The sequence below is a fragment of the Dipodomys merriami genome, unplaced genomic scaffold (genome assembly GCF_024711535.1).
Source record: "Dipodomys merriami isolate MVZ:Mamm:240054 unplaced genomic scaffold, mDipMer1.0.p SCAF_33, whole genome shotgun sequence".
NCBI classification, from domain to species: Eukaryota; Metazoa; Chordata; class Mammalia; order Rodentia; family Heteromyidae; genus Dipodomys; species Dipodomys merriami.
Genome location: NW_027204826.1, coordinates 6418250 through 6434689, shown reverse-complemented (window position 1 = coordinate 6434689; position 16440 = coordinate 6418250). Strand labels below are relative to the sequence as shown.

The 16440-nt window shown below is 41.6% G+C and overlaps 1 protein-coding gene across 1 annotated transcript in view; it reads right to left on the bottom strand.

Annotated features, from left to right (window-relative positions):
• Positions 1 to 3983: 3983 nt before the first annotated feature.
• The window catches only part of Nipa1 (NIPA magnesium transporter 1), a 30819-nt gene continuing 18362 nt past the window's right edge, over positions 3984 to 16440 (bottom strand). The window contains exons 4-5 of the mRNA XM_070043039.1: positions 13913 to 14073; positions 3984 to 11458 (exon numbers count right to left, since the gene is read on the bottom strand). Of these exons, the coding sequence (XP_069899140.1) occupies positions 10947 to 11458; positions 13913 to 14073 (673 nt within the window). The 3' untranslated portion in view covers positions 3984 to 10946. The remainder of the gene's footprint in view (positions 11459 to 13912; positions 14074 to 16440) is intronic.

The following is a 16440-nucleotide window of genomic DNA, read 5'->3' as shown; positions in this document are numbered from 1 at the left end:
GGCGTTCTGCTTGGCACCCGTGGCTTGGAGAGATGAATGTAGGTCCTACCACCCAGACAGACAACGATGCAGGGCTTGAATTTGGGGTCTCTAGGCACCCCCAGCTTTTTTCTTTTTTGCTAATTGGAGATGGAGTCCCACCGACTTTTCTGCCCAGCCTTCTGAGTAGCTAGGATTACAGGCGTGAGCCGCTGCTTCTGGGGCTGTGCGTGTGTGTGTGTGTGTGTGTGTGTGTGTGTGTGTGTGTGAGAGAGCTTGGACCTGGGGCTGTGTGTGTGTGTGTGTGTGTGAGAGAGAGAGAGAGAGAGAGAGAGAGAGAGCTTTGTGTGTGTGTGTGTGTGCTTGGGCCTGTGGCTGGGTGTGAGAGAGAGAGCTTGTGTGTGTGTGTGTGTGTGTGTGTGTGTGCGAGCTTGGGGCTGTGTATGTGTGTGAGAGCCCGGGGCTGGGTGTGTGTGTGTGTGTGTGTGTGTGAGAGCGCGAGAGCGCGAGAAGTGCGAGCCTGGGTGCCGTCCCTTGTCTTTTAAGCTCTTGTCTGAAACTCTACCCCTTGAGCCACACCTCCACTTCTGGCCTTGTGGTAGTCACTTGGAGGTAAGAGTTTATGACTTTCCTGCCAAGCTGGTTTCGAACCGCGATCAGCTGGTCTCAGCCTCCTGTGTAGCTAGAATTACAGGTGTGAGCCATCGGCGCCCGGCTAGAACAGCATTTAAACTTATTAATTAATTTACTTGTAGCTTGCTTTCTCTCCCTCTCTCCCTTTCTCCCTCCCTCCTCGCTCTCTCTCCGTCCCTCTCTCTTTTTCTCTCTCCCCCCCCACACCTCTGCCTATGCCCTAGTCATCCCAGGCAAAGATCTACCTTATCTAATCTGCTGACTCTCATCATTGTAGCCCATAGACTCCTCTCACATTATTTGAACCTCCTAATTGGTACTGTAACGTTCGTTGCATAGTGGTGGGGCAGGGGGGTGTAAATTCCTTCCTAGATGAAGGGATGCCTTCCTCCTCCTTGAATGCCTAAGTCACTTCTCCAGCACAGATGGTGTGCATCTTATATACTGTGACTTCTCAAGCACTGTCATAGGAGACTTTTAAAGTTTTAAAACTATGATTTGCGGCCAGGCACAGGTGGCTCACTCCTATAAATCCTAGCTACTTAGAAAGCTGAGATCTGAGGATGGCTGTTGAAAACCAGTCAAGAGGGCTGGGAAAGTGGCTCAGTGGCAGAGTGCTTGCCTTGCATGCATGAGGTCCTGGGTTCGATTCCTCAGCACCACATAAGCAGAAAAAGCCGGAAGTGGCGCTGTGGCTCAAGTGGTAGAGCGCTAGCCTTGAGCTGAAGAGCTAAGGGACAGCGCCCAGGCCCAGAGTTCAGGTCCCACGTCCAGAAAAAAAAAAAATGAAAACCAGTCAGGACAGGCAGGTGCATGAGACTCTTCTCTCCAACTAACTACCAAAAGGCTAAAAGTGGAGCTATGGCTCAAGTGGTAGAGTGCAAACTTGAGCCAAAAAAAAAAAAAAAAAAAGGACTCAGGGATGACACCCAGGCCCTGAATTCAAGCCCTGGGATGACCACCACCACCATACACACACACACATACAACATTAAAGAACCTATGATTTTTTCATATACTGCTGATGGGATAGAAATATGGCACAACTTCCTTGCAAAACAAGTTGTTTCTTACACACTACAGTGCTTCTGCCACACTCAGTAAGAAGACACTTAGCTTCCCAGACATCTTCATGAAATATGAAAAAATGCAATTTCATAGACAGGAAACCTAGTTTGATCTCTTCCTATCCTTTGTTCTATCAAGTTATGCTTTCTCTGATTGTCATCTCTCCTATCCTGCTCATGTTCCACTCCTATATTCTCCTATACTAGGCTGAAAAATCCCTCTCTTCTCTGAAATCTAGTAGAGATGGTGGCACCTAGTTATAGAACTATTTTCTTGACCATATCCCCACCTTTTTAAAAAATAAATAACTACTATGTGAGGTTCAATATAATGAGCTAGGAGTAGAGGTTGATGGTAGTATTCACTACTTACTTTGTACTAGAGTCCTGAGTTCAATCCTGACTACCATAAAAAATTAATGATAATGGCGCACAAGCATGACTAACATTACAACAAATGTCAATATCACATCTAAGAGTCATCAGGGAACATGGTTAAGCAACAGAAAAAAATCTAGCATAAGTTTTTTGGTGGTGGTGGTGGTGGTGGTGGTGGTGGTGGTGGTGGTGGTGGTGGTGTGTGTGTGTGTGTGTGCGTGCGTGCCAATATTGGCGCTTTAACTCAGGACCTCAAACTTTTCACTTAGCTTTTTCACCCATCATAGGATCAATTCTGGCTTTTTGCAAGCTGATTGGAGAGAAGAGTCTTGATGATTTGTCTACCCGTGCTGGCTCTGGATCTTAATCCTCAGATCTCAGCTTCCTGAATAGCTAAGATTTTATAGGTGTGAGCCACCAGTGCTCTACACTGAGCCTGGTTTCTGTGATCTTCAGAAGTAGGTGTAAAGTTCACAATGAATAACCACTGTGCTTAGCAAGCAGCTAGAACCATCAGTTCCCTGGCAGGAACCAGATAGGAATGCAGAATTTACCAATTACACGTTCACAGCTCTCAAAACCAGTCTGGGAACAGGAAAATAAAGCAAAAGAATTGGGAGTGTCATTCAACTGGAAAAGCACTTGCTTGGCAAGTATGAAGCCCTGAGTTTAATGTCCATGACCTCTTTAAAAAAAAAAAAAAAAACAGCAGTCCAAACACTGAAATGATTCGCTTTATAAACATTTTGTGTTTTTTTTTTGTGGCGGGGGGGTCCAGTTGTGGGGCCTGAACTCTGGGCCTGGGCGCTGTCCCTCAGCTCTTAAGCTCAAGGCTAGCGCTCTACCACTTGAGCCACAGCGCCACTTCCGGCTTTTTTCTTTTTGCTTATGTGGTGCTGAGGAATCGATCCCAGGGCCTCAGGCATGCAAGGCAAGCGCTCTACCTCTGAGCCACCTTCCCAGCCAATTTTGTGGTTTTTTAAAAAAATGTTTGTTCCTCATTCCTGGAGAAGTCTACTTTGATTAGATGCACATAAAGTCTTTAGGGAAGAGCCTAAAAAAATTGTCACTGAAAACATTTTTCTCATTAAGTAAAATTTAACTGTAGTTGTCGATACATTAGTAGAGTGTGTGCTTAACATCTGAAAAAATGTAAGTTCAAGCTCCAGCACCAAAAAACAAAAATTAAAAGCAATCTATAAGACATTAGGAAGAAAAAAAAAACATTAACAAGATTTCTAGCCAGCCATGGTGCCTCATGCCTGTAATCCTAGCTTCTAAGGAGGCTAAAATTTGGAGGATCTTCATTTGAGGCCAGCCTAGGCTAAGAGTTCTCAAGATCTTATCTTGAACAACAGAAGCTGTGTAGTGTGCCTATTATCCTGGCTATGTAGAAAGTATGAGTAGAGAATTACAGTAGAGACTGACCTGGCACAAATGTAAGACCCTATCTCAAAAATAGCCAAAGCAACTGGCACTCTACCACTTGAGCCACACCTCTACTTCCAGGTTTTATGCTGATTAATTTGAGATAATAGTTTCACAATTTGTCTGCCTTGGCTAGCTTCAAACTGGGATCCTCAGATCTCAGCTTCCTGAGTAGCTAGGATTACAGGTGTGCGCCACCTGGAATCTGGCAAAAATAGTTTTGGATGATGCTTGGAGTATTAAGATAAGTTATAATTCTTTAACTTTCTCTGGGCTTAAAATACACAACTCAAAATTGGTTAGAAGAAGAAGAAGAAAAAGGTACTAGCGTATTAAAACAGAGTGGGTTTTCTGTAATATCGTCACATTGGATCAGAATTATGAATGCCTTTACATTTCATGGATTTAACATGCACAGGCAGGAAATATGTGAGGAACTGGGTTGATTTGGAACACAAGACTATAACAAGAATTCCAAAAAATGAGAACAACCAAGTGTTCAGCTAGAAATAAGTTATTTTATTTTAAAACACATACAGATTAATAAATATTGGAAAACTTAATAAATAGCCTTTTATTTACATAAGGCAATTACAACATGCTATGATTACTTCTGGAAAGCAAAATTTAAGCAAGTCTTAGCCATTGGTATATGTGGGTATGTATGCAAATTAGAAGCGCCCTGAAAAGAGTACTCTGTGCAAACAATCAATTTAACATTACTTTTAAATCTACGCTTCTTCTCTTCATGATTATATTCCAATTCATTAGGGAAAAAAAAGTTATCATTTAAAAAGGCAAAAATATTCAGGAATACCACTGAAAAGCAACACCCTTAAGTTTTTATAAAGTGCACACTGACGGGGTAGGAAAGGCAAATGAATACATTCTGACAAGTAAAGGAAATACTTTGAATTTTTCAAGGTGACCCTTTGGCACTAGTGGTTGGGGTGGGGCACCTGACATTTGCCTGGTGTGAGGTCATCATACAGATGCCATTGCTTGGACAAATGAAGTTAGCATTATTCAGGACAAATGCAATACAACAAAATGGATGTATCTCACAGGTCATTAAATCTGTACAACACAGACCTAGTGGTCCTTTACTCTCACAATGTGATCTTTCAATGCAGTTGTTGAAAGTCCCTGTTCAATCTCTTTATAAAAGAATATATAGACCTTTCCATTATATTATTATTATTCTTTTTATTTTTATTATCATTTCTCTGTGGGTGCCAATACTGGGACTTGAACTCAGGGTCTGGACACTGTCCCTTAGCTTTTTTGCTCAAGACTGGCACTCTGACACTTGAGCCAAGGCTCCAGTTTTGGCTTTTCAGTGTTTGAGTGAAGATAGTCTCACAGACGTTTCTGCTTAAGCTGACTTTAACCCACAATCCTCAGATTTCACTCTCCTGAGTAGCTAGGGATTACAGGCATAAGCCAGCATCTAGCTTATCATTATTGTTAAGTAGTTGTACAAAGGGGTTTCAAATTCACAATGTCAATTTATGAGTGAAAGGCATCTCGATGAACCCTTCATTGTAAAACAGAAATTGGAAAATTAAAGCCTCGTGGAATCACACAAATTTACATCTAGCACTTCCTTTCCTTCCTCGGAGCTCAAAGCTGCATGCTCCACAGCGTTGGCCTGAGCACCATGGTCAGTGCAGCCGGAATTCTGCCATTCACTTCCAGAGCGGTACTGAGCACAGTGCTGTCACTCAAGGCTCCCAAACATGGCTAAAAGGGCTAGCTTCTCAGAAACAATTCACAGAATCATTGCACCCCTTTAGAGGTAGAAAAACTGAGGCACAGAAAGGTTAAGTGAACTCACATATATTTGCACAATTCAGGGAAAAACAACAGAAATCCTCCTTAGCTTTGCTATTTAATCATTTGTGGTATACTTACAATAGATCTTTATTTCTATCATCATTGGTCTACTAAACATAAATTTTTAGTAGATAACTTTGTTTCGTGTGTGCCAGTCCTGGGACTTGAACTCATGGCCTGGGTATTGTCCCTTGGCTTTTTTGCTCAAGGTTGGGACTCTACCACTTAAGCCTGAGCTCCACTTTTGACTTTTTGCTGGCTAATTGGAAATAAGAGTTTCACAGTCTCTTTTTCTGCTGGGCTGGCTTCAAATGGTGATGGTTAAATCTCAGCCTCTTGAGTAGCTAGGATTATAGGCATAAGTTTCCAGCACCCAGCTAGGTAACATTTTTTAAAAAGGAGAACTCACATTTATTAAACTGGTGGGTCAGAGGAGTTCCTACTCTAAACTCTGAGCCCTGTACCAGGATACAACTTTTTGATATAACAAAAATTATATTTTCTAGTAGCTGGGCCTGATGGCAAAGAACTATAATGACAGCACTTGAAGGGCAGAGATGGAATGATCACCAGATGAAGACCTGCCTGGGAAAGACTCTGTCTCAATAAAAGGAAAAAGAAAAGTCTTAAAATATAATTCTTTTGTTCTATTTAATAGATAAGAGAAATGTGTATAAAAATTTGAATAGTGGGACTGGGCCAAATTCCCATTCTTGTTTCTTCTTAATCTTTTTAAGCATTTAATGAATGTAGAAGAATCTGGACAGAAGTGAAAAATTACCCATGCGCTAAAGGACAGACTCTCAAAAATCATCGCCAGTAATAATCATGAGGTGGAAATAAGGAACACACAAAAAAAATTGAGGTATGTTATAGGATCTGCTGGCTTGTCGTGTGACTGGTGGTCTAGCTGGTCTTTTCTCTTGCCAACTCGAATGAACAGACTAGCTCTGACTACAAGGAGGAACATAAGAAAACAGAACACAGTCATGCCATTGGAAGGAAGGTGCACATAAAGCAACTAATGATACGTTTTTGGTCCCTGAGAAGGCAGAACATGAAGATTCCATACAATCCTGGATGTCAGACACCTTGAGAACAACTCCATGGGTCACAGAAACGCATGCCTATGGTCTTGAAGTTTTCTGTTTCTAGTATCACTAGGTCACAGGAAGAAGTCTCAACAAGATCTAATAGGCATCAGAAAAGAGGGATGGGCGTGGTTTCTGTGAGACAATGAAGCATCTCTCTGCCATTCTAGATTAGTGGTACATCTTAGAAAACAGGTATCACCCATCAAGACTTATTAAGCATGGAATTATTAAGTATGGAACTCGGCGGTACAGCACTTGCCTATCAAGCTAGAGGCCTTGCCAAAAGAAGAAAGAGAGAATTGAAATCTCAGTTTAGTATTTAGGGTAGAGCTCAGTATAAAATACTTTCCTAGTTTATGCCAGGTCTTGGATTCAATCCTTACCACTGTACCAAAAAAATAAACAAAAATGACTATACATGTGCACACACAAAGAACAGGACATGGGCTCTATCACCAGCACCTGTCCTGTAGTCCAAGAATTCGGACACATCTGATTGGCCCTGCAGTAGTCTAGAAACTGACCTTGGAAAGCTCAGGAAAGTGTTTACCAGGGATGGAGTCATCTCAGAAGAAGAGGAATTGGAACTATATCCTTAAATAGTGTTCCTTTCTTTTCAGAAAATAGATACATAAGGCTATGGAGAAGAACAAAGACCTGACATATTACTCCTGGAATGAGCTTCTAGAAATCAAATTGTGTGTGACAACTTGACTGGAGAATCTGAGCAGAAATAGTTCTTATTGCTAAACAAAGAGCAGCAGCAAAGTATATGTCATTAGCATTGTAAGTTGAGAAGACCATAATGACTATGAGTGGTGAGCAAGGCCCCCTGAAAAGCAGGACTTGGGCAGAAACAATCTTCCCCGCACCTACCCCGCAGGTCCTGGGGCTTGAACTCAGGCCCTGGGTGCTGTCCCTGGGCCTCTTTGTGCTCAAAGCTAGCGTTCTACCACTTGAGCCCAGTGTCACTTGTGGCTTTTTTTTGAGTAGTTTATTGGAGATAAGAGTCTCAGGGGGATTTTTCTGCCCCAGGCTGACTTTGAACCATCATACTCAGATCTCAGCCGCTTGAGTAGCTAGGATTACTGGCTTGAGCCAACAGTGCCCGGCTTCTTTTCTTTTTTTTAAGTCTGAGACCAGAACTTGAACTCGGTACCTGCTGCTTTCACTCATTGGCTTATGTTCTACCAACTGGGCCATGCCTCCAACCCCAGGAAACAATCTTTTCAAATGCAAAGATTCAGATGAGAAAATAAGGCATTGTCCAAGTAGAAGAAGAAAAAAACAGTTTAAATGTATACCAATAGTAACTCTGCAAATCATGATTTTTCACAAGAGAAAGCACTTTTGATTTTAGAAAAGACTTGAAAACAAGAATGCATTAGGCATCTTTCTTGTATTATTATTTAGGTTTTTATCTCTGACAAATCTAAGAACCTAACACTGAATAAAAACATTTCATGAGCATTTGCTTTTGGAAAGACCAGTAAACTCAGGGTCTTTTTAGGTTCATTGCTGAAGCTCCCACTTTTAGCCTTTGCATTTTTAAATGCATTTGTAAAAATAAATAGTATTCACTATACAAAAGGAAGAGTATTCATTACCTGACCCATGTAACTGTAAGCCTTCTGTACATCACCTTTATAATAACAATAATTAAATTAAAAATAAATAGTATTAAATCTAAATATACAGATCTTCTATATTAAACTTGGAAATCAGACCATTATACCTCAGTCTAGGAGGCTAGTCTCACACACCCTAACCATAAATAATAACTTTGTCCCTTTGGAATAAAAGCCATTTGTCTTATCTAGTGTTTCCACAATCTGCTCAACAGATATATACTTGGAAGATGTTAACTAATCCAGGACCCATCATTTTAGGAAAAAAATGAACTATTAATACCATGAGATTTTTGTCTTTCCCTAAAACAACAAAAAAATCAGAGAAGATGAAACAAATTATCTTCTTTAAATATCCATGGTATAGTTGTATACTAAAATATAAAGTATACCATAGAGGCATTTAAATTAATGCATAACATTATCGTATGTATGCAAAACATATGTGAGATAATTTTTATATGATGAATTTCCTCATACTTCTATAGCTACCTGTTTTCTTTCTCCAACTCTGTATCCAGGAGACAATTTATAGGCTATACATATTTTGATTCTGCTACCTAATACTTTCCAGTTGTGTTGAGGTCAATACATTAAGGCTTCTATTCTTAAAACTACTGAAAAAGCCTTCAAGAGCTGTTTTTTAAAAAATGAACTTTTACCTATCAGTTAATGTAAGCCTCTTTTTTAACTTTAAAATTTTTATTTTATTTTATTAATTTTTTGCCAATCATGGGACCTGAACTCTGGGCCTGGGCGCTGTCCCTGAGCTCTTCAGCTCCAGGCGGGCACTCTACCACTTGAGCCACAGCGCCACTTCCAGCCTTTTCTGCTTATGTGAGGAATAGAACCCAGGGCCTCATGCATGCAAGGCAAGCACTCTACCACTGAGCCACCTTCCCAGCCCATAACTTTAAAAATTTTAATTGGTGCTCTTCCCAAATTATTGATAAACCAGGAACATTGCCTACATTTTCTGTTCATAAAGACTGATAAACAAAGCCACCAGACAACCAGATGCCTTTGTGCTGTTAACTAGACTAATCTTATTTAGTCTCTTTGTTCAACTATTTAACAAATTATTCCTTTGGTCTTTAGAAATGTCCTTTTTGCCTGGAATAATACATTTTTATCTTGGTAGCTTTAGTTGAGTATTATTAACTTTCATTTTCTACCTCACCTGATCTACTTCACTTAATTTATGATAGTTTCAATTTAGGATAGTTTCCTGTTTGGAGAAAATATTGCACAAGAGGTCCACGGTATTGGGATGCAATAGTTTTATCACATCGTGTTTTGCTTCGATTTAATTTCATGGAAAGTGGCTATGGGCGGGAGAATGACTTCTTTAACCCAAATACTGGCATAACTAATGTCTATTTGTAGGATTTTTTTGTTCAGTTTGGTTTGGTGCTAGGGATGGAACATGGGTCCCTGAACACACTCAAGAAATTTAAGGATGTTGGGCAAGGAACTCTATAATGTTCTACCATTTCAAACAACAGCCAGAGACCTACATTGTTTTTAATCTGTGTCAGAAATTCTGTGTCTGTGTATGTGCACACGTGTACACATGCACGCAAGCATGTGCACGCAGATACTGGGGCTTCAACTCAGGGCCCCATGCCCTCACTTGGTGTTTTCACTCAAAGCTGGTATTCTACACTCAAGCCACACCTTCACTTCTGGTTTTTTGCTGGTTAAGTGTCTCATGGACTTTTCTGCCAGAGCTGGCTTTGAACCAGGATCCTCAGATCTCAGCCTTCTTAGTAGCTAAGACTACAGAAATGGGCCACCAGCACCTCACCCTGTACCAGAAATTCTTTTAGAAATTGTGTACTTCAATTTGTAGAAACTATCTTACAGTTATTTGTCCTTTAGTTTGTTCTTGTATTAAAGGGCCTTCAATGTCAAATTAAATAGTTTTGATCTTTTGAATGGCCACAAAAGCTTGCTGAAAAAGAATGTGGGTCATGTTGATACCCAGTTACATAGGTTGAATGCAAATAAAATATCTCATGCTACTTAATCAGTTGTCTTTAATTGGACAATAACTACATGCTAAATGGATCAATTTGCTCTAATGTGTCTATAGTTTTTGATTATCTTCCAATGAGTCTTATTTCTAACTGCTTTACATATTTGTCATTTAAATGCTAAAATATTAAGGTCTAACCAAGGAAGTGGCATTATTCTAAACTAAGAAAACGCACACACAGTAATAGTCAAATTAAATGAATAATTCAAGTGATAAAGGCACTGAAATTGATTTGAGCTATTGAAAAGTCATTCTGCCAATGGAACACTGCGTCACATTCGTTACCTCTTCTCTCTCTACTTGCGAATAAAATGTGTTAGGGTGCAAGAGAGAGTCAGTTTGTTAAGAGAATTAAAAGCAATTCAATGCATATACCTCTTATTTGAATGAGGTATGTGAAGGTTATTACATGCTTAGTGCAAACTAACACAAGTTCAGTCATATTTACTGTACATAGCCAGATATCAAGACATTTTCCTCCCCATTCCCGAAGTCATCTTGTATGTCAGAACATCTGTCCTCCTGCAAAGACTAATTAAAAAGAGCTCATCTTAATATTCAGATTAAATCATGTTTAAAAAAATGTTTCCAAAGGAAAGAATAGTCATGAAAGCTTCCAGGTTAATGAAAATGAAATGTCTTATCAAAGAGAGATGATACCCAAGACAACCACTGGGAGCTTGGGGCTGCAAGGGGATGGATGGGGTTTGTGTCCTGGTGTTGAGCCTGACTCCCCATTGTCTATTAGACCACCATCAGAACACAGAGATTGAGAGTTTCTTCTACTTTACATCCAACGAAGACCAAAGACCAGCTCCAAGTCTGCTCCTCAAGAACCCCCTCCCCCCACCCCCTGGCTTGCCTCCTAGTCCGTTTTCATATTAGATTTGTTCATCTCTCCAAGGTTGAAATTGAACTCTTTAAACACCTGGATCAAGACAATCCCCACAGAGACAGTTGTGAATCCACAGGCCATGCCCAAAAAGTCGACCAGCCCCACGTTGCTCCATTCCCGGAAGAGGATAGCTGAGGCCAGCAGGACCAGTGTGGTGAATACTACATAGTAGATGGCTCCAAACACAGAGGAATCGAAGCACTCCAGTGCCTTGTTGATGTACCTGAACTGGACGATGATACTGCAGCCCAGCACAGCCAAGAGCACCAGGCACAGGCACAGGGCTCTCTGACTGGATGGGTTGTTGTGCAAGATGTCCTGCGCTGCCAGTCCAATGCCCTTGGTAGATGGCACTGTGAAACTCCCCAGCAAGGAACAGATGCTGATATAGACCATGATGTTGGTAGGCCCGTGGGCCGGAGCAATCCAGAAGATGAGCAGCAGCAGCATGAGCAACACGATGCATAGGTAGCCCACAAACACTGCAAGACAGACCGCAAACAGTAACCTAGTTACTGGCTGCCACATGAAAGGGCAGAACTGAATCCCAATCAACAAGGCCATGCTCTGAAGCTTCCCATCTTATTCCCATTGGGGAATAAGCCCCAATGAGCTAGCCATCACAAGGACCACCAGGGCCCAAGTTTGGAGTAGCTGAAGAAACTATGAACATCTCCATTGACAGGAAGCCACCTGTCTTGTGGCTCCCAATAAAAGTGTGAACCCCCAAAATGTCCTAAGTCCTAAATGTGTTACAGAGTGCTCTCTATTGGTACCATTTTATTTATTTATTTATTTTGCCAGTCCTGGGGCTTGAACTCAGGGCTTAGGCACTGTCCCTGAGCTACTTTTTGCTCAAGGCTAGCACTCTACCCCTTAAGCCACAGCACCACTTTCAGCTTTTTCTGAGTGGTTAATTGGAGAAAAGTGTCTCACAGACTTGCCTGCCTGGCCTGTCTTCAAACCACAATCCCCAAATCTCAGCCTCCCAAGTAGCTAGGATTATAGGCATGAACTAAAGTGGTGCCTGAGTAGGTACCATTTTAACAACAATAAAAATCAATGTTGCCAGGCATTGGTGATGGCTCACGCCCATCACCCTAGCTATTCAGGAGGCTGAAATCTGAAGATCCTGGTTCAAAGCCAGACTGGGCAGGCAAATTTGTGAGACTCTGATCTCCAATTAGCCATCAAAAACCTGAAAGAGGAGGTGTGGCTCAAGTGGTAGAGTACCATTCTTGAGCAAAGAAGCCAGGCAAGAGTACAAAGCCTGAGTTCAAACCCCAATACCCACACCAAAATAAAAAAAAAAAAACAATATAAGGTGATTTTAAGGTTAAACACAAATGGATTTTCTTTTTCTCTTTTCTATTTTGTTTTGTACTGTTTTGAGGCAGGGACTATATGCTGCTCAGGATGGTCTTGAACTTCTAGGTTCAGGGAATTCTTTTTGCTCAGTCTCTGGAGTAGCTGGGACTATAAGTGAATGCCACTGTACCCACTTAGTTTCCTCTGGAAATTACACAAAATAAATCTTTCGGGTCACTCACATCTAACTTGACTACTAATTCTCATCTTTCTTCCTTCTCTATCCTTTTACTCTTTTTTTTTTTTTTTTGGTAGGTGATGGGGCAGAGCTTAGGTGCTGTCCTTGAGCTCTTTTGCTCAAGGCTAAATACTCTACCACTTTGAGCCACAGCATCACTTCCAGTTTTTGAGTGGTTAATTGGAGATAAGAGTCACATTGGGACTTTTCTGCCCAGGCTAGCTGCGAACCTCAATCCTCAGATCTCAGCCTCCTGAGTAGCTAGGATGACAGGTGTGAGCCACTAGTGCCCAGCTGGATCTGTTTTTAAAATAGATGTTTTTGTTTCTACGATCATCACTGCCAGTTAGAACTACAAAAGAGTCCCCTGGTCCTCACAGTTTGTGTTCTGGGGACATCTGTATTTTGTACCAGCTCTGTGTAAAATTGTCAATTAGCAGCACAGGATGATCTGCTGGAAATAATTTAGAGGAAAGCTGTACTTTAGGAAATTATAAGCGTGTTGTATTGTTTTGATTGCATTTTTCAAAAAAGCATTACGTGTCATACAGACACACATACCCTAGGTTTCTGCTCCCAGACCTACACATTTGTAGAAAGACAGAGAGAGAGAAAGAGAGACACTGCAGAGCTGACAGACACTTCACCACCAAGTGAAGCACCAGGAGCAGCAGGAAGATTATTCAACGAGAAACAAGATGGGGTGACCCAGAGAATGAGTGCTGTGAGGAGGGAGTGCCATGGGAGGGTGGGCAGAGGAATGAGGAAGGAAAGAGTTGATACACAGTAGACTGAATGCCAGGTCCCAAGTGTGTGCAAAGAGACAGCCATGGAAGGAAGCAGGCAGGAGAAGGCACTTAGGGCTCAGGACAGAACCAGGCCTTGGCTTAACTCTGAATGGGGCATCCTTGGGTAGTGAGGACACACACAAACTCACATGCCAGCCAGCCAGCCAGATTTAAGGCATTTCTGAACAGTTTCCTACAGCCAACAGATGCACACATACAAGATCAAAGAATGGAGATATAATCAGGATGGACGTTGTTTTTCTACCCTACCAGGAAATATCAGAATGGACTTCCTGGGCTCATTATGTTGGCAGCCTGGTCAGACAAGTGTTACCTGAGCCGGCTGCTGGTGGCTCACACCTGTAATCCTAGCTACTCGGGAGGCTGAGATCTGAGGATCGCAATTTGAAACCAGCCCGGGCAGAAAAGTCCCTGTGAGACTCTTATCTCCAATTAATCAAAAAACCAGAAGTGGAGCTGTGGCTCAAAGTGGTAGAGTACCAGCCTTGAGCGTAAGAGCTCAGGGACAGCACCCAGGCCCTGAGTTCAAGCCCCACAACCAACAACAACAACGAAAAACAAGAGAAAAAGAAAAGAGTTACCTGGATTGGTCAGCTTCTCCTCCAGCTCAGCCTGTGTTGTGACACTCTCGGACTTTGGGGAGTGTATGATCAGTACAACAGAACCTGCACAGCTCAGCAGACATCCCAACTTGCCTAAGATGTTGAGCTTTTCCTTCAGAAGATAAGAAGCTAAAATGGACCTTCAATTAAAGAAGAGAAACCATTACAGTTGAAATCAAACTATCTCACCTGTTTCTACCAACTACAGATACAATCTAGATGATCTACATTTTCTTCAAAGCTGTATTCCATTTTCCAATTCGTTTTTGTTGTTGTTCTGATGTTCAGGATGGAAGCCAGGGCCTTGTTTGTATTAAACGCATGCTCTACCAACTGCTGAGTAATATCTGTCTCTAGTCCATCATTCAGGGTTTTGGAGGGCTGTATGGGGTTTAAATTCAGGACCTTGTTCTTACTAGGCATGCCTTCTGCTGCTTAGAGCCAGGCCTCTAAGTCCTTTTTGCTCTGGCTTTTTTTGACATACGGTCTTTCTGTATGCTTGGGCTTGCCTGGACTGCAATCCTCCTATTTAAAGTTTCCACGGTGGCTGGGATGACAGGTGCATGTCACCACACCTAGCTTTTTCCCCCCAGGCTGCCTGAAACTTCAGCTCTCCCAAGCTCAGTTTTGTAGTGGAGAAGACAGGCATGTATTGCACTATTGGTTGCAATGGGATCTCACAAACTTTTGCCCACGCTGGCCTTGAACCATAGTTCACTTGCTTTCCAACCCCAGCAGCTAGGACTATGGAGCATGAATTATCAGCACCCAGAAGTTTTTGTTTTTCTTTTTGTGGTGCTAGGAATAGAACCCAGAGCCTTACCCTAGTAGCCTCTATCTTTAGTTTTTAAAAACAGAAAAAAAAAATCCTACGCTAGTAATCTATTGAAGTTGTTATTCCAACAAAAGCTGGATTTTCAAACCATTTCCATGCATGGCTATTATAGAGTTAATGCCTAACACTGTATTGTCATCTAAGTAGATATGAAATATAGCACATTAGAAAAAACATTAAGACTGATCAAAGTTATTGCTTCGTAGCTGGAAACTAGAGGCTCACACCTGGAATCCTAGCTACTCAGGAGACTGAGATTTGAGGACTGTTTCAAAACCAGCCCAAGCAGGAAAGTGAGACTTGGCTCCAATTAAGGCTAGTTCAAGCCTTAAACTAGTACACACACACACACACACACACACACACACACACACACACACACACACACACACACACACACACACACGCACGCACGCACGCACACACACACACATAAAAACAAAACACACTAGTAGCTCACACCTGAAGCTCACACATTCCAGCTACTCAAGAAGCTGAGGAATCTGAAATCTGAGGATTGTGACTCAAAGCTAGCCCAAGGGAGGAGTCTGTTGAGACTCTTTACCTTATTAAACTCCAGATAACCAGGGGTAGAGCTATGGCTCAAGTGGTAGGATGACAGGCTACAGCACAAAACCTCAGGGACAGTGCCCAGGCCCTGAGTTCAAGCCCCAGGACCAGCATCAAATAAATACATTAAAAATAAATCAAAATAATCTCACAACATTTGAGAAAGTATGAAAATTGTCAAAATAATTATAATACATGACTTAAATATATTTATAATTAAAATAAGTGGAAAATGCACAAACAGGAAGTATGAAAATACTGATAGTAATTAGTATGGCTGAAGGAATCACTGATCATTGTTCTCAAATACTAAAAACGTTGGCAGGGGCACATACTTGCAGGGGCACATATGTGCATGCGCCAATACTGGGGCTTGAACTTAGATCCTGGGCAATATACAGCTTTTTTTTTTTTTTTGCTTGAGGTTATTGCTTCTATCACTTGAGCTTCACCTCAACTTTGGCTTTTTGGTGGTTAATTGGAGATAAGGGTGTCACAGACTTTCTAGCCTGAACTGGCTTTGAACCAAGATAATCAGCTTTCACCTTCCTAAGTAGCTAGGACAACAGATACGCATGAGCACTGAACTTAGCTTCTTTTAGTTTTATGAGACAGGGTTTTACTATGCAGTATAGGTGGCCTCAAACTCATTATGTTGCTCAGGCTAGCCTCAAATTTGTGATTCCCTTGTCTCACTCTTCCCAATGATGGAGTTTTTTTTTCTTTTAATTCTAAATTTCTCCTGTATTCCTGGGATGTCAGTCAGCCATGATATATAATCCTTCTTTGGGAAATAGCTCCATTTATCTTCCAAAAAGAAAGTTTGTAGTGGCTGGGCGCTGGTGGCTCACAACTATCATCCTAGCTACTCAGGAGGCTGAGATCTGAGGACCACGGTTCAAAGCCAGCCCAGGCAGGAAAGTCCGTGAGATTCCTATCTCACCAGAAAACCGGAAGTGGTGCAGTGGCTCAAGTGGTAGAGCGCTAGCCTTGAGCTGTAGAGCTGAGGGATCAGCACTAGGGCCCAGAGTTTTAAGCCCCACGATCAACCAAAAAAAGAAAAAAAAAAGAAAAAAGTAAATTTGCAGTTTATTTATAATTA